Source organism: Salvelinus namaycush, chromosome 10 (assembly GCF_016432855.1).
Source record: "Salvelinus namaycush isolate Seneca chromosome 10, SaNama_1.0, whole genome shotgun sequence".
In the NCBI taxonomy this organism is placed as follows: Eukaryota; Metazoa; Chordata; class Actinopteri; order Salmoniformes; family Salmonidae; genus Salvelinus; species Salvelinus namaycush.
The window spans coordinates 12,482,838-12,505,255 of NC_052316.1; the positions used below are offsets into that span (position 1 = coordinate 12,482,838).

Genomic DNA, 22,418 nt, shown 5'->3' on the forward strand with positions numbered 1-22,418 from the left:
GTGGGAAGCTTGTGGAAGGCTACCCAAGCTTGTGGAAGGCTACCCGTTTGACCCAAGTTAAACAATTTAATGGCAATGCTACCGAATACTAATTGAGTGTATGTTAACTTCTGACCCACTGGGAATGTGATGAAAGAAATAAAAGCTGAAATAAATCATTCTCTCTACTATTATTCTGACATTTCACATTCTTAAATAAAGTGGTAATCCTAATTGACCTAAAACAGGGAATTTTTACTAGGATTAAATGTCAGGAATTGTGAAACTGATTTTAAATGTATTTGGCTAAGGTGTATGTAAACTTCTGACTTCAACTGTATGTATCTTATTACTTATATCCCACCGTGTCACAGTTGAACAGATTTGATCTCCTTTTGCTTTTATTACATTTTCATTTTTTTGTTTTTTACAACTACATTTTGTGACTTTGAAAAGCAAAAAGCCACTAGGAAGGTGCGCTGCACCGTACCTATCATGAATACTGTGTACAATATTATGTACAACATCCAAGTTATTTCTACCCTATAATTGAAATGGATTCTTTCCCTACCCACCATAACAGCTTTATACTTCACACTCAAAGCTTTATTTTTATTGACAACCGAATGTTAATATTTGCGTTTATGTATGTTGGATTGTTGTATATTGAAATATGTATTTATTGAAATATTTATTCATTTAGTTTTAATGTCTTTTTTTATTATGTTGCATTTCAAAATGTGTTTTGAGTTCGATACCAACATTGCTCTGTTGTGGTCATGTTGTACATACTGCACTGATGTTATTCATTTTGAACCTACAAACTGTATTTATTAAGCTACTCTGTTAACTTAAGGAGTACAAATCCTCCCCATATTTGCTCATAAGCTCTAATGAGTGCCAGTTGCTAAGACAGCTTGCTAGATAGAATTAGCTGGGGCCTCTTAAAATATAGCATAGGGTCTGCAGGTCTTTTTATCACTTACATAGGCCAGAAATTGTTGGGTTTTGTCTTGTGCCAACTCTGTTGTTTTTAAGTTTGTCATAATTAATGGGAAACATGCACAACAGATCCTTGCATTTAGCAGCTGATAAGGTTAAGCAAATGTGACAATGAAAACACTGTAGAGGCAAATTCCCAAAACAAGATGGCCATATTTTTCCTTTGCGTGTTGAAAATGGATATCCAGATTGAATGCCTCCTGAAAATCTGAAGGATACAAACTCCTCAGAAACCTATTGAACTTGTCACTGTGAGATCACCTGATTTTGCCTTACATATTGAGTGTTATACTGTTTAAGTCTTAACTAATGTGACAATGTATTTTCTTAACTTCTCGTAAGATTTTCTTGTATTTGAGAGGACTTTTAACTCCTAGTCAGTGACTATATTTGTTATATAGTGTAAAGTTCGACAAATCACTGTACTGTATTTTTTACTGGTACACTTTCTAGCCAAATTCTTGATGATTTTGTAAAAAAAAATCAACCGCTGGATTCAAATTTGTGATGGAGAGTGCAAATATGGGTAGGGTTTCTGCTTCTTTAAAGGGAAACTGACAAAAACGCACAATCATTTTGTGCTCCTTAACCCAGATTTTGGTAGAAAATTATATGAAACAATTCCAATATTACTTATATATTATATTTGGTTATTCCCTCCAGATTAGGGCTGGTAGAAAACAAGCTTCACATTCAGTTTTATGCACCCAGTGAAATTAGTCCCAAAAGACATGTAGAACTAAAGTGGGTAAAATTGACGAAGAGATTTTGTCCATACACCAATTTGTAGAGCTGAAATGCTTCTTGCTTTTTTATTTTACTCTATCTTTCCCCACAATTCATATTCAAACATTTTTGTTTTTGAAAACTAATATAGTGGTTGGAAGTAAGTCACTAGATTGGAAGTTGGTTAAATTGGACGCTCTATGGGCTGAGATCGTTTTCATACTCAAGTTGTTGTGTCAACTGTATTTGTTTGAAGAACACTATCAAATGTATTTTTCAGTTCACCTTTGAAATGTTGATCGCTGTGTGGGATTATGTTTCTAATGTACAATGTATTTGTGTGTGTGTGTGTGTGTATATACAGAAAATATAAATATGTTAATTTAATTTACCAATGTGGGAATAGGCATATTGCCCCAAATATAATGTACATATAACAAAAAAAGGAATTAAGTAAAAAGGAAACAGTTGGTTTACTTCATACCTCAAAGAAATATTGTTCTTGCAGACACTATTTTAAGGGTTCACGTTCATTTTATTCTTCATTGCCTGTTGACTTGTTTATTTATCACAGACTTTGGCTTTAATAAGATTTGTGATTCCTATGCAAATCAGAATAAAACATCTGACCATTGCATTAGAATAGGAAATACATATAGATGATACTGTGTGTGTGTGTGTGTGTGTGTGTGTATAATATATGTGTGTGTATATATATATATATATATATATATATCACACAAAAAACTTCACTTTGAGCCAAACTGCAATACGCATGTATGATACTTACAGTGCCATTCAGATTATCTGCAAACAAATGATCATTTTTCTTCGTCAAGACAATTTTGTACATCCTGTACTGTACATAGGCTATAGCTGAAACAAATCGACTGCATGACAAAAATGAAAGTGAACCTCAGAAAAAGGCCTTAATTTGCTAAGCAGGATGATTTAAATCATGCTCTACAATGTTAAACAGTGAAACGCCCAGTCAAAAAGGATGTATGTCAATTGTTCCTAATGATTCACTTAAACGGTTTACTTTTCAGAGGACTGTGTTACCTCCATTTCTGCATAATGCTAGCTCATTGCTGAAATAAGAATGTATTTGTGTAACATAGTCTTGGAATGTGTCTGTTTCACTGATTGACATGAACCAAAAGCATTTTCATTGAGTTCCTTTTCTCACCATCTACTTCTTATTCAGTTGAATTGGCTGTTACTTGCTTTAGCATCTAATTCATCACTGTAGCACCTCACTGTGTGTGAATCAAATTGGCAGTTGTTCCTATAATGCGAACCTATTGAAAATCCGTTTTCATAACACATCAGATGCCAAGTGATCTGTAGACTCTGTCTGAAGATTTCAGACCTCAAAGTTGTCTAATGTTGAGATTAATCTGTTTATAGAAAAGCGGGCTCATGAGTTTGTGAGAACTTCCGTCAAAGTCGGAATCGACTTTGAATATCCTGATCCAGAAAGAGTTATAGCCTAATCAAAAACAATGGCAACAAATCCTCCAACTCTAACCGGCTTCTTTGCAGGTAACTCAACTCATATCCTGAACTTGTAAATTCACATCCTTGTCACGTTCTCCTACAAGGATCACATCAACATGATATATGTGGATAAAAGCCCAATAGTTGATGTGATTATAGCATGTATGCTGTAATTAGTTTGATGCACTGGTACACTTCCTGTCATCAAATGACTGCCCCAATTACTGGGCTTCAAGTGTAAACTGAGAGCCAAAGACTGCAACCATGATGAAATAAGAGAGTACGCATTGTTTCCATTCATTTAAGACTGAAGCGTACCCTGAATATCTGGATCTACAGAACATAAGGCCAGGGGCATGGACTCATTTTGACGTAAGACCACTTTTGAAATATAGAAACTTCTGTTGATTTTGGAGTGAACTGACACTTTAATGATCTGGCAAGAGTAATAACAGTTTCACGAGCTACTTAAAAAATGGCACTTATACAGCTGCGATCAAATATATTGGCACCCTTGAACAATTCCATTTATTCTCATCAGCTGAAATTGAAGAAAACTGTTGGCGTTAACAAGTGTATTTGATTTATAACTGCACAGGATCAAGAAAATAAACATCCAAACTGAAATTAAGATTTATTACTTAAGTCAAAAATGGCCTGGACTAAATTATTTAAAATTCAAATTAGTTTGGTTGGAGGCAAGTGATTCTTGTTAAGGTTGTAATTTATCTCCACCTGTGGTAAGTTCCAGGTGACTCAGGGTAATAAAAAAAAATATATATTAAACATTCAACCAGTTTTTAAAAGAGAACAGAACATTCTGCTCCATTGTAAAGTGCAAGGGTGCCAATATATTCGACTGCAACTGTACTCCGTATTGGCAGTAAAACTTGACTTGACGGTCGAGAGCTTTCTGTCAGTTGCATGACATGGCTGATGTTATAAGTGGTCCCTATTGTTGATGCTGGTTTATTGCAAATGATTCAACGTTATCATGTTGACTTCAGCAATATGAACTATGGCTAGTTGGCTAACCTAAATTGAGGCATGTGCCATCATGACTGCCGAATCAAGTCTAAACATATCAGTTACTGTGACTGCATAAGACATATTTTAAGTAAGGTTTATGACAAGTTTTTATGTTGTATGTGTTGTTCTTATTCGGTTGCTTTTTCACTTTATTTGTGGCCACCTGCCTTGTGAATGTGAACAGTGACTGTTCTGTCAATGCTGACTGTTGTACCCTAGAAAGCAGATGATCTTCTTTTTTTTAAAGCCTGTAACAGTGTGGAAGCGTATTCCTTATTTTGTAATGCAAAACCAGAAAGGGCTTATTCCAACGCAGCTTGTTTTCCAATCATGTTAAAAAGGAATAGCACTCAATGTATATTTATTTGTCAATAGATATACCATACTGCTCTGCATATGCATGGGAAATGGCAATCAAATACGGTGATGTGGACTCCTGTTTTGACAGTAATTATTACAATACACTAACTGAAGTGAGCATGAAAGGCATTCAGCCTTGTGGGAATTGGTGAGCAGTATCTTGATTCTCACTAAGCTTACTGTCACTGCCAGAGTACCTGTCCCCATACATTCTCTCAACTAAAGGTGAATGAAAGGGATAATTATATTTTCTGTCCCATAATTTGAAATGGATTAATATGAATCTAAATAATTTCCTCCTGTAGAACAGTGCAGTTGACGTTGGGTACCCTAAAATGCCACTTTTGGCAAGTATTTCCAATTCATAATGTAAAGAAAATCTCTCATAGGAATTCCCTGGTCAGCTTTAAGTGGGTATCACATATTTAACTATTGTCCTGTAAGTCATATTCTGAGATGTATAGTAATTCTTTGTTTCTATGTTAAACTCCTTTTTATGTGATCCCTTTGTAAGATAAACTGAATGTGGGAGGCATTTTTTTCTCTGTACATAGTCTCGATTTTGCAGAATATAGAAATGAAAAATGTAATTTCACCAAGGTTTACTAAGTGTGGACATGCATGACGTTTGAACTATTCTATATTTTGTTGTCCTCGTTATGTTATTTATATTTTGTAATCTGTATTTCTGTATGTGTTTTTAAAAGATCATTTTGAATACCTGTGCATGTTTTGTGATTTTCAGTCCCAAACTTTTGATCAGTACTCAAAGCCGTTTCTCATGACTTCAGTTTCTGTCTAGTTAGTAGTGAGGAGAAAGTGTAAACCAGTTTTGACCTAAAGGTAAGTCCTATATATTCAGTATATGCTAAAGCAAAATAACAGTTGTGTGGTTCAACATTTTATTAATTGATCACATGCAATCTAATGCATAGCCCCCCCCCCCCCCTCAAAAAAAAAAAGTTTGTCCGCTCACAATGTAATACACATTTTCTGGCCACACCCTGATTATTCAAAACACACACAACTATCTTCACATTTCTATATTGTTGACAGAGTAGTAGTAGTAGTAGACATAAAGAAAAGTCCCCTGAGAACTGGAATTATTGGGGAGCAAATGTCACAGGAAAATGTTGTCATTGCTGGTGGTGACCAATATGGCAGCCTCCATTTTTTTGCTGAGTCACATCTCACAGGGTCCTTCTAAAAATTATTCAATATGGGCCCAATTCCGACCCGAGTTAAGCGTGCTTAAATGGAACGTAATTCCATGTTTATGCACTTTTCTCTATGCTTATTCTGACGAATTTAAGCATGAGAATAGCATGCTGTTCACCTGCTATTCGTTTTGGGTGGAGATCAAATAAATGATGGGTGTGTCAACAGACGCTGTATGCTGACCTTGACTTAATTCCCTAATCATTTTTCCACCTTTACATATGAGGAAATAATGAATAAGGTCTAGCGAACCTACCGGTTTCAAGTGGAAAAAGCATTACTTCATTTTTTCCGATAGAAAAAACACCATTCTCCATGCACTGTAATTTACAACTTGATAAGCGCTAGTTAAATGTGTAATCTGTTTGGATAAGGGAACTATAAATTACACTTGTTTTAGATATATTTTACCTTCCAATTGCTGAAGACAAATGTGAAACCAGTCATATGGCTTCATATCAACTTTCCCAAAGTAAAGATTATGAAAGGCCGTGCCATTATGCAGAATTTAAATTGTACAGCCTTTTAACTTGCATAGATGGGCACTCGGATGTCTTAATTATAGGCTACCATGACTTTCTGTTTCCTATTTCTATCATGTTAAATATTAGCCACTATCAGTATCGACCAGTTTACTGTTAGTTCCCTTCAGTTGGTATAGCATACATTATCATTCCATTTAATTACATCGTTTTGTTTACCTGTATTTGCTTCCTCTCTAAACGCTGCCATGGCCATGTGGTTGTTGCTGAGGATCATTAGTAACAGTTAGGCTAATTAAATCATTATGGAGCGGAGTGCAGACCAGGCATTAACCGTTTGAAGCCTACGCATGGCGTAATACTTGGCTGTCATCACACAGTACCATGGTTAGTGCAGGCAACAGACGAGGGTATAGTCTACTATTGTACACTATTCTCCCTATTATAATTCTATGTACACTAATCTTCCAACATTACCATGGGTTAAATAACAATGTGGCAATTTTCTGAATGAATCAAACCACTGTTTTCTTTTCCGCGTAAAGGCTCTCCAAACCTGTTTTTATGATTCATAAATACTTTCCTAACCCTAAATAATCTACAAGATCAGAGTTTTTTGTTGAATCTACCAAATGGTGCTGAAACAGAGAATGATATGCATATATTTAGATGGCTTTCTTTCATTGATCCCTAATATTCAATATATTCTATTGAGTCTGTCAACAAAATTCTAGCTAAAAGTTACACCATATTTAAAGAGATGGCTTAAGATAAATGCACTGAAAACCCTATTGAATGAAAAGGGAAGCATGCCTGCAAAGCCCTTTACGTCCCTTCATAAGGTAAGTCTGAATACTAACTACTGAGAAGTGTGTAAAAGGCATAATTTCCTAAGTCCAAATTGGCCCTATATAGCCTTTAATCAAAAGTAGTGCACTATATAGGAGATAGGGTGCCATTACAGACACAACCATGCACTGTTCAGCTGGGAGCCATGCGTTCCAGAATGTGGGGGTGTAGATGGAATGTCCTCCCAGTCTTTGGGCAGATGTGTGTGCATGCTGTATTAGAACTGCAGCTGAACGGGTTGGACTTGGTATGAGTCAAAGTCCTCGAGGATTGTATCTAAAGGGAGAGGGAGAGATGATAAGTCGATATGGAATCCTTGCATGGCAATAGGCTTACCTACATGAGTCGTAAGTTAATTAAGACTCAAACTTCTCTCTCTAAAGCCTCAAACTAGTCGTATGTGTACCGAGAGGTCATTTAAATGCAGTCTACTGTATATACTGTATGCCTTCAAAGTATTCATACCCCTTGACTTATTCCACATTTTGTTTTTCAAAATGGATTAGATTTTTTTTCTCATCAAATTTAGTGAAAATGAAATACAGAAATATCTCACTTAAGTATTTACACCCTGTTGCTATGACACTACAAATTGAGCTCAGGTGCATCTAATTTCCATTGACCATCGTTGATGTCACTACAACTTGATTGGAGTCCACCCATGGCCAATTCAAGTGTTTTTGGACATGATTTCAAAAGAACCACACATCTATAAAAGGTCCCACAGTTGACCATGCATGTCAGAGCAGAAACTATACCATGAAGTCCAAGGAACTGTCGGTAGATCCCTGAGATGAGGCATGAATTGTGAAACAATTTCTAGTGTTAAGTTTCCAAAAACACAGTGGTCTCCATATGGAACTACCCAGACTGCCTAGAGCTGGCCATCTGACCAAACTCAGCAACTGGGCAAGAAGTACCTTGGTCAGGTAGGTGACCAAGAACCCAATGACAACTCTGACAGAACTACAGAGTTCCTTGGCTGAGATGGGAGAACCTGCCAGAAGGGAGCCAATCTGGGCTTTATGGGAGAGTGGCCAGACGGAAGCCACACATGACAGCATGCCTGGATCTTGCATAAAGGCACATGAAAGACCGATCATAATTCAAAAGATCCTGTGGTCTGATGAGACAAATTTATTTGGCCTGAATGCAAAGTGCCATGTCTGGAGAACCAGGCACAGCTCATCACCCATCTAACACCATCCCTACCGTGAAGCATGGTGGTGGCAGCATCATGCTATGGGGATGCCTTTCAACGGCAGGGACTGGGAGATTGGTAAGGATTGACGGAACAGTGAGTGGAGCGAAATACAGGCAAATCCTTAATGAGAACCCACTTCAGACAGTGGAGGCTCCTCATAGGAGGAAGAGGAGGACCATCCTCCTCACAGAATTTCATCAAAATAGTGAAACAAAGTTATCCTTTTTAGAAAAAAAGATACTAAATATATTCATGTGTGACAGAACTTCATATTATAGAGTGGCCTTTTATTGTCCCCAGCACAAGTGCACCTGTGTAATGATCATGCTGTTTCATCAGCTTCTTGATATGCCACACCTGTCAGGTGGATGGATTATCTTGGCAAAAATGCTTACTAACGGATGGAAACAAATTTGTGCACAAAAGTTGAGAAATAAACTTTTGGTTCATATGGAACATTTCTAGGATCTTTTATTTCAGTTCATGGGACAAACACTACATGTTGCATTTATATTTTTGTCCAGTATAGTACTGAAAACTTAAACTACAGCTAGCTAGCAAAAATTAAAGGGAAGCGAGAGCGAGAACTAGCTATCTTTCTGGTTGCAACACTCACTACCAAGTTAAAAACTGCCTCTGGAAGCAACGTCTGTCTAAGAACTGTTCGTCGGGAGCTTCATGAAATGGGTTTCCATGGCCGAGCAGCCGCACACAAGCCTAAGAACACCATAAGCAATGACAAGCGTCGGCTGGAGTAGTGTAAAGCTCGTCGCCATTGGATTCTGGAGCAGGGGAAATGCGTTCTCTGGAGTGATGAATCACGCTTCACCATCTGGCAGTCCGGCGGATGAATCTGGGAAAACGCTAACTGTAAAGTTTGATGGAGGAATAATGGTCTGGGGCTGTTTTTCATGGTTTGAGCCCCTTAGTTCCAGTGAAGGGAAATCTTAACGCTACAACATACATTGTATTCGATTCTGAGCTTCCAACTTTGTTGCGACAGTTTGGGGAAGGTCCTTTCCTGTTTCAGCATGCCCCCTTGTGCAAAGTGACGTCCATACAGAAATGATTTGGCGAGATCGGTGTGGAAGACAGCTGATGTGTTGTGAAGTCAAAAAGTGAGAGGTGGAGAGCGCGTAGATGTGAGAAGGAATTATTCAACGATCAAAGTGGTCAACTGTGTCAACTGTGTTTGCGTGGTCAGGGGTGTATTCATTCTGCCGATTCTTAAATGGAAAGAAACGGGGATAAACATCAGTGGTGTAAAGTACCACTTAAGTAGTTTTTGGGGGTATCTGTACTTCACTTTACTATTTATATTTTTGACAACTTTTACTTCACTACATTCCTAAAGAAAATTATGTACTTTTTACTCCATACATTTTCCCTGACACCCAAAAGTACTTGTTACTTTTTGAATGCTTAACAGGGCAGGAAAATTGTCCAATTCATTCACTTATCAAGAGAACATTCATGGTCATCCCTACTGCTTCTGATCTGGCAGACTCATTAAACACAAATGCTGTGTTTGTAAATTATGTTGGAGTGTTGGAGTGTGCCCCTGGCTATCCGTCAATAAAAAAAGGAAATTGTGCTGTCTGGTTTGCTTAATATAAGGAATCTTTTATTATTTATACTTTTACTGTTGAAACTTAAGTACATTTTAGCAATTCTATTTACTTTAGATACTTATGTATATTTAAAACCAAATACTTTTAGACTTTTACCTAAGTAGTAATTTACTGAGTGACTTTCACTTTTACTTGAGTCATTTCCTATTAAGGTATCTTTACTTTTACTCAAGTATGACAATTGAGTACTTTTTCCACCACTGATAACCATACCTGAATTTGTCCAATAGAAACTATCATTTGCAACTTTTGGACTAATGATTACACCCTAGATCAGCTAGATGCAGGCAAGATTGTGCAAGTCAGTATTGAAGTTGTCAATGTCTGTCACCTTGATTACTCAAATTTCTCTCCACCTGTGCACCTATGTTGTAAACTTGCATTCATAGGCTAGGTTGTAGCAACCTCATGATGGGTATAGGGAAAATCTGAGTATCATGTAGTAACCTAAACCTATCGACGTTACATTGAGCTGGGGGAATGGAATATGAATGACAGTCATCCAACATGCTGTAATAGAAATAAGGCCATGCTCATAAGAAAAATAATCATCCTCCCTCATCTTAAACGACGCCGACCGTCACAGAGTGCAAACAACCTTTGACCGCAAACAACCTCTGATTTTCAAGCATACAGCCAAAGCACCGCTGGAATGGCTTCAGAACAAGAATGTGAATGTCCTTGAGTGGCGCAGCCAAAGGCCAGACTTGAATCCCATTGAAAATATGTGGAAAGAATTGAAGGTTGCTGTTCACCGCCACTCCCCATCTGACTTAACGGAGCTTGAGAAAATCTGCAAGGAAGAACGGGAGCTGATACAGACATACCCAAGACGACTCAAAGCTGTAATCGCCGCCAAAGGTGCTTCTTTCTACAAAGTACTGACTCAGGGGTGTGAATACTTATGTAAATTAAATATTTCTGTAAAATACATCTACAAACATAATTTCACTTCGTCATTATGGGATATTGTGTGTAGATAGGGGAGGGGAAAAAATATATTTAATACATTATGAATTCAGGCTGTAACACAACAATATGTGGAATAAGTCAATGGGGTATGAGTACTTTCCGAAGGCACTGTAAATGCAGCCACAGTATCACTTAATGACAATGAGAATGGATAGAAGCAGGCATGAAACACAAGTAAATGTAGATCCTCTTTTGCCAGAGAGCAGTATCATCCATTTCTCAATACAGGAATTCTATTATCAGGATGCTGCAATGCAATACTTCTCTAATTGATTCCCTAAGGTCCCCATCCTCCTCTACTTCCTGCTTGTGAAAAGGGTATTCTAATAAGGGGGGTGGGGTTGTCAGTAGTGTGCTGCTCACCATTGCAGCGATAGCGTAGGTTAGCCCAGATTATGTTCTCCTGGGAGAAGCAGAAGACACCCAGTCTGCCTCCTCTCATGGTGGTGTCTATGATGATACCTGTGTCTGCCACTATCTGAGGACCCTCAAAGAAACGCACTCTGAACATGACACACACATGCATAGAGCGAGACCAGTTAGGAACACCAAAATATGACAAAGGTTGCGTTTACACAGGCAGTTCAATTCTGATCTTTTAACCAATCAAATCAGATCTTTTGCCAATAATTTTGCCAAAGATCAGAACTAGGCTGCCTGTGTTAATGCAGCCAAAGACCATCTCCAACCTGAATAGTTGTGTCACGACTGGACGATGTAACCTATTGTGGTAAAGAATACAATATGGATAGTATGATGATAAGAGAAAACATGCACTATAGTAATTTCATGTTGTTTAAGTTCAACAGTCACATATGTCAGTCCACACATAATGCCACAAATTGTAATTTAAAGGTCCAATGCAGCCGTTTTTACCTCAATATCAAATCATTTCTGGGTAACAATTAAATACCTTACTGTGATTGTTTTCTGTTAAAATTGTTTAAAAAATGAACAAAAATAGCTTCTTAGCAAGGAGCAATTTCTCAAACAAGAATTTAGCTAGGACTGTCTGGGAGTGGTTTGAGTGGGGAGGGGAAAACTGGACATTTGCTCTTATTGGCAGAGAGGTTTGGAACTTTCTTTCTTATTGGTCTATTAATTAATTGACCGCATGGTGATGTCACCATGGAAGGCCAAAACTCCCTCCCACTAAAACAGGCTAAAATTTCAGGCTGTCTTTTCAAAAAGCTTTGACACTAAAATGGTATTATTTACATTTTCACAGTATCATTCCAACCTCATAGTGTGGAACTATATATAAAATATAGGAAATCACATTTTTGATTGCACTGGGCCTTTAATGTATTATGAAAGGAGAAGGTCACGTCCTCGTTGGCAAACTGCACCAAAAGCCATCAGACGCCTACGAGGTGTGTCTGATAGCAGCGCACTACCTGATGTAGCCATCTTGGGGCCTGTGTTGCAAGAACCAGCGGTAGGAAGTCTTGTCCTTCCAGCCCACGTTGCGGACGTCTTTCCACAGCAGCTTCACCTGGTCACTGGTGTCCCCAGTGTGCCACAGGGAGTTGCGTAGATTCTCCCCTGGTCCCGTGTTGGACTTCACAGCCTAGTCGACAACACAATTGCACAGGCAGCACTGTTACAGAACTGCAGATCTCTTCCAATGTATCAATCTGGGAAGGTGTATTTATATTTCAACTCAAAATGTATCTATTCTCCGTTGAGCTGTTTTTAGTCCAGGGGTAGACTTAATATTAGGTAACTGGCCCTATGAGTATTACTTAGAAAGGGCTAGTTGTGTGTAGGTCAGTCTATTAATAGAGTAGTGGTATGTTTGATGAATTTGTACAGATGTATATAGGATCTTAATTTGATCACCCTGTAGTTGGAGGAATTCAAGGTTTGAAAAGGCTTCTAGAGTTTGTAATTTCCATTTAACATTTTAGACTTGATTTGCCCTAACAAAAAATGTAAAGTCACAAAAATGTCCATTAATTATAATAAAAAATGAATAAATATTTTCTGGGTAACAATTAAGTACCTTGCGGTGGTTGTTTTAAATTAAAACGGTCAAAAAGAAGGAAAGAAAATGCTTCTCAACAAAGAGCAATTTCTCAAGCAAGAATTTTGCTAGGACTGTCTGGGAGTGATTTGAGTGGGGAGGGGAAAACTGAAAATTTGCTATAATTGTAATAGAAAAAACAGAAAAATACTATATATTAAAACGTTGTGTTTATTGTACGTCTGATTAAATCACCATAGGAGCATATCAGAGTTGCAGATGTTCCTTCCCAATTATGTTGAACCAATGTGGAATAGACGTTGATTGACGTCTGTTCCCAGTGGCTTTTTCTTCTTCCATTAATTATAATCCACACAATAACTCAAATTTCCAGTTGCTGCAGGATTATTTTCCTGCCGTGAGAACATAAGTGACTTTTACTACATGACTAGATAATAGTCATTTAAGATGTGCATTTAGGATTTTTTTGTACCTTCAGTTGGATCCCTGGTTCTGCCACAGCTCTGAATGGATTGGCCTGCCAATAGATTTGCTCAACCTGTTTCCACATCACCACGTAGAAGGAGGAAGAGTCCTGGTAGCCAAAGATGAACCCTGCATAGTCGTCGTCCGTTACGGTATTCACATGGAACGTCCCTTCGAAGTCAACACCGTTGAACGCTGTGTAACCTTGAAGGAATGGCGTGAGTTTGGGTTAGGATGCGTTTGAGAACGTCATGTACAACTCGGTTTATTGAATGAATCCGACTTGAGACAGTGTGATTGTTGCTCTTACCAACAGCCAGTCCAGGGTCACTGTTCATAGTTTGGACGATCTCTCTTCCCTGTGGAAAGAGAAACAGAGAAGATTATAGAACTTAAGCAGTTAACATGTCTCTTCCCACTGGTGACACATTGGATGAATTAACGTTGTTTCCACCTCATTTCAACGAAATTACGTTGAACCAACGTGGAATAGACGTTGAACTGACGTCTATGCCCAGTAGGTTGGCATTGATTTGTATCTACTGTAACACCCTTGGACTTCTTGTATTAGATTTAATGCATGCATCAATACAGATGTAGGATCTTAATTTGATGACCCTTTTATTGCTGAGATTTTTCCTGCATAGCAGGAAATGCAAACTTGAAGTGTATTTGAGTTTTAAAAAGGCTTGTAACGTTTAGAATTACCACTTAGAAATTTTAGACTTGATTTGACCTAACAAAAATGTATCAACCCCTACAAAAATTGCTACAGGATTGTGTTCCTGTTATAGCAAACTGGCTGAAATTAAGATCCAACATCTGCATACACATACCTGATTGAGCACCACCCAGTTAGGGTCTATCTGTGCGTCTCCCTCTGGGTCCAGCACCACTGTCTGGTAGGCCCTGAAGTCTGTGAGAGTGACCTCGGCGTTCTCCGGGCACACATCGATGCTGTCAATGATGGTGTCGTTGTCAAAGTCGTTCTCACACACATTCCCAACACCATCACCTGTAACAAGGAGATTGACTCAACATGTGACTTTTAAGTCACTGGATAATATTATTGTCAACATTACACGGATATATTGGAGAACTTTTTGGAAACTAGACTGAAAAAGGGCTGAACTCACCGTCAGAGTCCTCCTGCAGAGGGTTGGGGATAAGGCGACAGTTGTCCGGTCCTGGGGGCAGAAGGTCAGGAATACCATCATCATCATCATCGTCGTCACACTCGTCCCCCAGACCGTCCTTGTCCGTGTCCAGCTGGGAGCTGTTGATGACCGCAGGGCAGTTGTCCTGAGAGTCCTGATGACCGTCACCATCACTGAGAATAGTAGAGAAAAACACAAGGAGACTATTTTATAATTATCCCCACTGTTGTGAGATTCTGAAAGTTGATGTGTCAAACCAAAGTCATTACATAACATATAAAATAAGTAATGGCGTACCAATAGATTGGAATGCCACACACAGGCCTACACTGGTTAAGGCAGGGAGGTAACAAGAAAGCTAGTAAAACTGCTATACCTGTCCTTATTGGTGTCACAAGGGTCTCCGATCAAATCGTTGTCCATATCCAACTGTATCAAACACAAAAAATATCACTCGAACATCGAGATAGGTTATCATTCTGGTACAACATGCAGTAATGACTAGGATTAATACAAGTACAGCTAAACATGGAAATCAGAAACCAGACCTGGTCAGGGTTTTGAACATAGGGGCAACTGTCACAAGCATCTCCGACTTTGTCCCCATCTCGATCCTTCTGGTTAGCATTGGGAACCCTTTTGCAGTTGTCCAGATTATTGGGGATTCCTAGAAGTAGGTAACAGTAGTTGACATGTCAATTGACATGAATGACCGCAATGGCAGAATTAGGCTTGTCACGGTCAAAAACTCTACATGCATACTTACTGTCGCCATCAATGTCTTCGTCACATTCATCACCCAGTCTATCAACATCAGTGTCTTTCTGGTCATTGTTTTTGATCATACGGCAGTTGTCACAGGCGTCTCCAAAGTCATCTTCGTCCACATTTCTTTGGTTGACATTTGGCACCAGCACACAGTTGTCCTACCAAAGAGGCATTAGAGCCTGTCTTTACACTAAGATACCAAATCAGTGTAAAGACCTGTCGTAAACATGACACAGCAAAACATCAGTTGCTGGAGAAAGAGATCAGTAACCTGTGTATTTAGGATTCCATCGCCATCTGCATCCTCATCACAGGCATCTCCTTTGCCATCCTTGTCTGCATCCTCTTGGCCAGAGTTGGGTACTGTTAGACAGTTATCCTAAAAGTATGTATATAAAGCATATGACAATGACTTAGTTTTTCCACTTTATTTTCCATTTGCGTTCAAAATAGTATAGTCGTGGACTTCCATAGCCTTTTCAAGGACATTCAAGTGTATTACCTTGGCACAGTTCCTCTCGGTGCATTCCAGTTTCTCATCAGGGAAGCCATCAATGTCAATATCAGAGGTGCAGAAGTAACCATTGCCAGCCCATCCCACCCCACACTGTGAATCAGGATAAAGTCAAAGTTATGGACCGTACTGTATTATATATGGAATGTCAATTCGCATTCAATTCCATTTCAGCTCCAGCAGCTGAATCAATAACGAGCCATCTGTATCCAAAAGAATGATTTAGACAACATGTATATAAGGAGCAGTATACATTTAGGCTGTATTAAAATTCATATTGATCCATTGCAACAGAATTGTATCGCATTACCTGACACTCTATTTTCCCATCTCGTTGGACAATGCACTCTCCGCTGGCATGGCAGGGGTTGGGCTGGCCATTACCACACGCTCTCTCATGCTTACAGCCCTTGCGTTGATCCCCCACATAGCCTGCCTTACAGGGGCCACACTTAAACGAGCCCTGACAACAACACGCACAACCACCACAGCAGACACTTAGTTTTCCCTCCCCTCAAAACCTCAGAGAGGAAAGACCTCTGGATTTCCTAATGAGATCTATATTTGAGTGGCATCGACTTTTAATGATACTTACAGGTGTGTTCAGACAGTTGGAATTTTCCATACAACCTCCATTCTTGGGTCCTTCGCACTCATTGATGTCCTTACAGACCTGGGTAGGATTCAAATACAAAAGAAAGCCCTAATGCATAAATCTTCCATCTTCAAGCAAAACCTTGCATGTTGCCAGCGAGTCGTTCCATGTAATTTCAGCAAGCCATGATACACACTATCTCAGATTGTTCTGAAATTCTTTCTGTAGTTAAAAACAGATAAGATTGGCATTCCTGAAACATTATTTTGTTGAATTGTAATTTTATCTCTGAAATGTTGCTAATTGAGTGCATCCAAATGGACCATTTTAATTTATAAGATTCTGTGTCCAATAATGTCCAATAAATATAGTTCCCAACATCCGCTTTGGACCAAACTTTTTCCTAACAGTAAGTTAGACATTAGGAATCCCCCAAAATGGTCAAAAGTCACCCACTGACCCTTTACACTCCATACCAAGCCCACCCCAACAACCAGTATACAGTATCAGTTGTCTGTTTGACAAGTAGTATTAAATTGCGTATTGCTTCTCCATACTATGTAATGTATTCCCTGTGAATCTGGTTATGTTTTTCCCCCTGTTCAGAGAAATTAGTAATTGAAGTCACTTGCATTATTTATCATAGAGTAATGGGAAAGTATCAGGTTTTACTACTGCACTGAACAAAAATATAAACGTGACATGTAAGGTGTGCTTCCCATGTTTCATGAGCTGAAATAAAAGATCCCAGAAATGTTCCATACGCACAAATAGGTTCTTTCTCTCAAATGTTGTGCACAAATGTATTTACATCCCTGTTAGTGAGCATTTCTCCTTTTCCAAGATAATCCATCCACCTGACAGGTGTTGCATATCAAGAAGCTGATTAAACAGCATGATCATTACACAGGTGCACCTTGTGCTGGGGACAATAAAAGGCCACTCTATAATGTGCAGTTTTGTCACACAACATAATGCCACAGATGTCTCAAGTTTTGAGGGAGCGTGCAATTTGCATGCTGACTGCAGGAATGTCCACCAGAGCTGTAGCCAGAGAATTGAATGTTCATTTCTCTACCATAAGTCACCTCCAATGTCGTTTTAGAGAATTTGGCTGTATGTCCAACCGGCCTCACAACCGCAGTGGCCATGTAACCACGCCAGCCCAGGAAATCAAAATCTGGATTCTTCACTTGCGGGATCGTCTGAGACCAGCCACACGGACAGCTGATGAAACTGTGAATTTCTGCTCAAACTGTCTGAAACCGCCTCAGTGAATCTGACCTGCGTGCTCATCGTAGTTACCAGGGTCTTGACTTGACTGCAGTTCGACTTCAGAACCAACTTCAGTGGGCAAATGCTCACCTGGCACGCTGGAGAAGTGTGCTCTTCATGGATTAATCCCGGTTTCAACTGTACTGGGCAGATGGCAGGACAGCGTGTATGGAGGTTTGCTAATGTCAACGTTGTGAACAGAGTGCCCCATGGTGGAGGTGGGGTTATGGTATGGGCAGGCATAAGCTACGGACAACGAACACAAGAGCATTTTATCGATGGCAATTTTTGAATGCACAGAGATACTGTGACGAGATCCTGAGGCCCATTGTCGTGCCATTCATCCGCCGCCATCACCTAATGTTTCAGCATGATAATGCACAGCTCCATGTCGCAAGGATCTGTACACAATTACTGGAAGCTGAAAATGTCCCAGTTTTTCCATGGTCTACATACTCACCAGACATGTCACCGATTGAGCATGTTTGGGATTCTCAGGATCGACGTGTACGACAGCGTGTTCCAGTTCCTGCCAATATCCAGCAACTTCACACACCCATTGAAGAGGAGTGGGACAATATTCCACAGGCCACAATCAACAGCCTGATCAACTTTATGCGAAGGAGATGTGTTGAAATTGTTGTATGTTGCGTTTTATATATTTTTTCAGTATAGATGCCACTGTTCCTGCTATACCGCCACACTTTTTTAATCCATTTTACAGGTCTCTTGTGTTTATTAAATAGATCACCCTCCCAAAAATATGCAACCTTGGGTAGAAAACCAATAGATTTGGCTCATGATGAAAATATATTGTGTGGTCACGATCACAATTCAAGCCAGTCCTACATGAAAGCAAATCATTTTTTTGTTCTTTTACACTTAATATTTGTCCACGAAATATCCCATTTGTGTGTGTGATTTATTACCTTAAAAAAGGGCTGGATTAGTTACTGTTAAACCATTCCTGGTGAACAAGCAGACCATTGGTTACATCAGTTCAATGTTATGGTCTCTAATGATCTTCAATAGTAAACGTCCAAAACACACACTTTATAGTATTTTGCAGTTGTAATGGTATTGGATTGCGTTGGGTTCAATGTTGAATGTCACTAATCACAATACATGTAGAAATGTTTCCTGATCATTTTGAAAAACAGGCTGCCATGCAATTCAGTATTTTATTAGGGTTGTCACAACATTTTAATCCCTAGCCAATTTCTCCATTATAGTTTTGGGCTTGTAGGAAAAGTCTTCATATGAGAATTGCATAGTTATATCCCTCTCAAAAAGCAGCCACTTGTTGGACTATTCAAGGAGAGTTGGGTTGAAGTATTAGGTTGCTATTAGTGCAAACTGGATTGCTTTAATAGAGGACTGGCTTGAATTGTGAGGATGACCACACACTTTTCGTAATGAGTCAAATCTATTGGTTTTCTACCCAAAGTTGCAAAGGAAATGTTGTGATCTATTTAATATACACAAGAGATCAGCAAAATTGATAAAATAATGTGGTGGTATAGCAGGAACAGAGGTATCTAGTGGTCAAAACCTGGTACTTTAACACTACTTTATGGTAAATAATGCAAGTGACTTCATTGACTAATTTCTCTGAACAGGGGAAAAAACCATCGCCAGATTCACAGCGAATACATTTACATAGTATGGAGAAGCAAAACTCCAAGCCACAGCTTCATACTACTTGTCAAACATAGAGAACTGATACTGTATACTGGTTGTTGGGGTGGGATTGGTGTGTGGGGAGGGGGGACCGTGGGTGGCTTTTGACCCCCCAAAAATTGATTCCTCTTACTCATTGGTAGGAAGAAGTTTAGTCCAAATCGGATGTTGAGTACTATTTTTATAAAATATCTGAATCCTATAAATTAAAATGGCCAATTTGGGTTCAATCAATTAGCTTCATTTTGCAGAGATCAAATTATATTTCAAGAAAATGTGTTTCAGAAATGCTAATTGTATCTGTTACTAATTAATGAAACGATTTCCGAACAATCTGAGATGGCGGGTGTCGAAATCCTCTTTGTTGTGCTCTTTGAAGTGGAAAGGCCCCAATGTCAAGCTCATAAGCTTCTTTGCTTGATTCAAAATTGCTACCTGTTTGTTGTTAGTGGCGTAGGAGAGGCCTATTCCCTGCACCCGGGGGCTGGTGTAGCCAGTGGGACAGGGGCCACAGCGGAACCCTGGAGAGGTGTTGATGCAGCGCACACCCATGTGGCAGGGCTTCAGGACACACTACACACACAGGAGGAGAGCGGAGAGAGGGCAGTAATATACATGTTCAATATTTGAATTGGGATTTGCCATTGAGATAATCTAACAGTTGATTTAAAGAGTGGCTGCCTTTTAAAAGCTACAAATCCATTTGAAAATGGCCTATGTGGCAGCGATATGAGCCAGAAACAGTTATTCTAGTGTCAATATTGACTACATGGTGTAAATAGGATAATTTTTAGGAATATCCGTGCATCACAACGGATAAATGAAGGTTGTGTTTTGATTTGATAGTGTCCATTTGCCCGCTAACATGGGGTGAACAGCTGCGGTGATTGCTGTTTATCCAATAGCATAGACAGTAAGACAGACCTACCCAGCAGCTCCGACTTTGTTTACATAAGAAAACATGTTTTTTTGCTTGAGAAATACTGCACCAAACACCTTAGTTAGATGTAAAATTGCACAACTGAAACATCCTCTGCAAAAACATCAAGATTAATTCCAGATTTCTTGAGTTATCTTAGAATTATTCTGGGGATTTTGAGGAAGTTAAATAGGCTTCCGCATTTACAGTGTGTCATGAGGGACAAACATCATTAACCAAACGTGGAATCGTCAGGAAACACACCGGCAAGACTGAAATCTAGTTTTTCAAATGAGCAACAGGAAAGCACACATGCCAATGCAGGTGTTCAGAGGCTCTTTAAAAACCAAACAATATACACAATAGTAACATGTACTGTGTAAATGATCGTATTTCAGTTTAGACCCACTACAGCAGGGTTTCCCCAGTGGCGGCGCGGGTGTTTTTATTTGGCCCCCCTGAGCAAAAACAAATAATTATGTTGTATTATTTGGGGGGAATTTTCATTGTTGGAGATAAAACACTGTAAAAACATCAGAAAATCAACTCAAAGTTGTTTTAATTTTGGAAATCTGTTCCCGAAATATTCCCACTCATAATAGAAAGACGTGATTGTATACAAATGTAAGCAAGGTTTGAAATTATTATGATTTAGTCAAATATTATATCTGTTTGGGCTTATGTTCCTGCCCCCCATCCATCCACTTAAAAAGAAAACAGCTCGCGGCTGATTCTAGTTCAGGGTTTCCCAATGTCAGTCCATGGGACCCGAAGGGGTGCACGTTTTGGTTTTTGCCCTAGCAAAACACTAGCACTTGTCTCCCGAGTGGTGCAGTGGTCTAGGACACTGCATCTCAGTGCAAGAGGCATCAATGCAGTACCTGGTTTGAATCCAGCTGTCATTGTAAGTAAGAATTTGTTCTTAACTGACTTGCCTAGTAAAATAAAAAAAATACACAGCTGATTCAAATAATAAACTAATCATCAAGCTTTGAATTTGAATCAGCTGTTTAGTGTTAGGGCAAAAACCAAAACGTGCATCCCGAGGACCGAGTTTGGGAAACACTGATATAGTTGATGATCCCTGCACTACAGAATACTATGTGACATTTTTTGGATCCTGTCCTACCTCATCCACATGTGTGCAGTGGGTACCATTGCCCTCCATGCCCTCAGGGCAGGGGCCACACTTGATGCCCCCGGCGGTCTCAATGCACTTTACCCCCATGTGGCAGGGGTTAGGGTCACAGGAGGTGCGAGGGGGACCTTGCATGCCTAGGTGGGAGAGGATGATACACCAACCATCAACCAAGTAGACCTGGAGCACTCTCCTGTAAAATGTCTCCATCTACTGCAGGTTGTGAAACATGTCATTTTCTATTTGTTTACATTTCCATTACAGATCCATTTACCATTACATATTCATATGTTTATGTATGTACTGTATGTATTTAAAAAAGTACATGAGAGCACAATGGTATGATTAATGTACCATACTTACATACAATTGAGATAGCAATCATGCTGTTGATATTGATATATATGTAATGTCCAGTGCCTTCAGAAAGTATTCACACCCCTTGACTTTTTCCACATGTTGTTGTGTTACTGCCTGAATTGAAAATGGATTACATTTAGATTTTTTTTGTCACTGGCCTACACACAATACCCCATAATGTCAAAGTGGAATTATGTTTTTTGAATGTTTTACAAATTAATTAAAAATGAAAAGCTCAAATGTCTTGAGTCAATAAGTATTCAACCCCTTTGCTATGGAAAGGCTAAATAAGCTGAGGAGTAAAAATGTGCCTAACATTTCACGTAATTAGTTGCATGGACTCACTCTGTTTGCTTAACATGATTTTTTATGACTACCTCATCTCTGTACCCCACACATACAATTATCTGTAAGGTTCCTCAGTCGAGCAGTGAATTTCAAACAAAGATTCAACCACAAAGACCAGGGACGTTTTCCAAAGCTTCGTAAAGAAGGGCACCTATTGGTGGATGGGTAAAAAAAAAAGCAGACATTGAATATCCCATTAAGCATGGTGAAGTTATTAATTACACTTTGGATGATGTATCAATACACAGAGTCACTACAAA

The 22,418-nt window shown here is 39.1% G+C and overlaps 1 protein-coding gene across 1 annotated transcript; it reads right to left on the bottom strand.

The window, feature by feature from the left end:
• Positions 1–5,568: 5,568 nt before the first annotated feature.
• On the bottom strand, positions 5,569–20,419 carry LOC120054687 (thrombospondin-4-like). The gene is made up of 16 exons (XM_039002227.1): positions 20,322–20,419; positions 19,829–19,966; positions 16,439–16,516; positions 16,154–16,306; positions 15,832–15,936; positions 15,601–15,708; positions 15,328–15,487; positions 15,110–15,228; positions 14,938–14,990; positions 14,541–14,734; positions 14,241–14,419; positions 13,715–13,763; positions 13,412–13,608; positions 12,350–12,522; positions 11,316–11,455; positions 5,569–7,421 (listed from the first exon to the last, which is right to left on the bottom strand). Exons 2-16 carry the CDS (start codon positions 19,943–19,945, stop codon positions 7,363–7,365), a joined length of 1,884 nt encoding a protein of 627 aa, XP_038858155.1. The 5' UTR covers positions 19,946–19,966; positions 20,322–20,419; the 3' UTR covers positions 5,569–7,362.
• Positions 20,420–22,418: the final 1,999 nt, after the last annotated feature.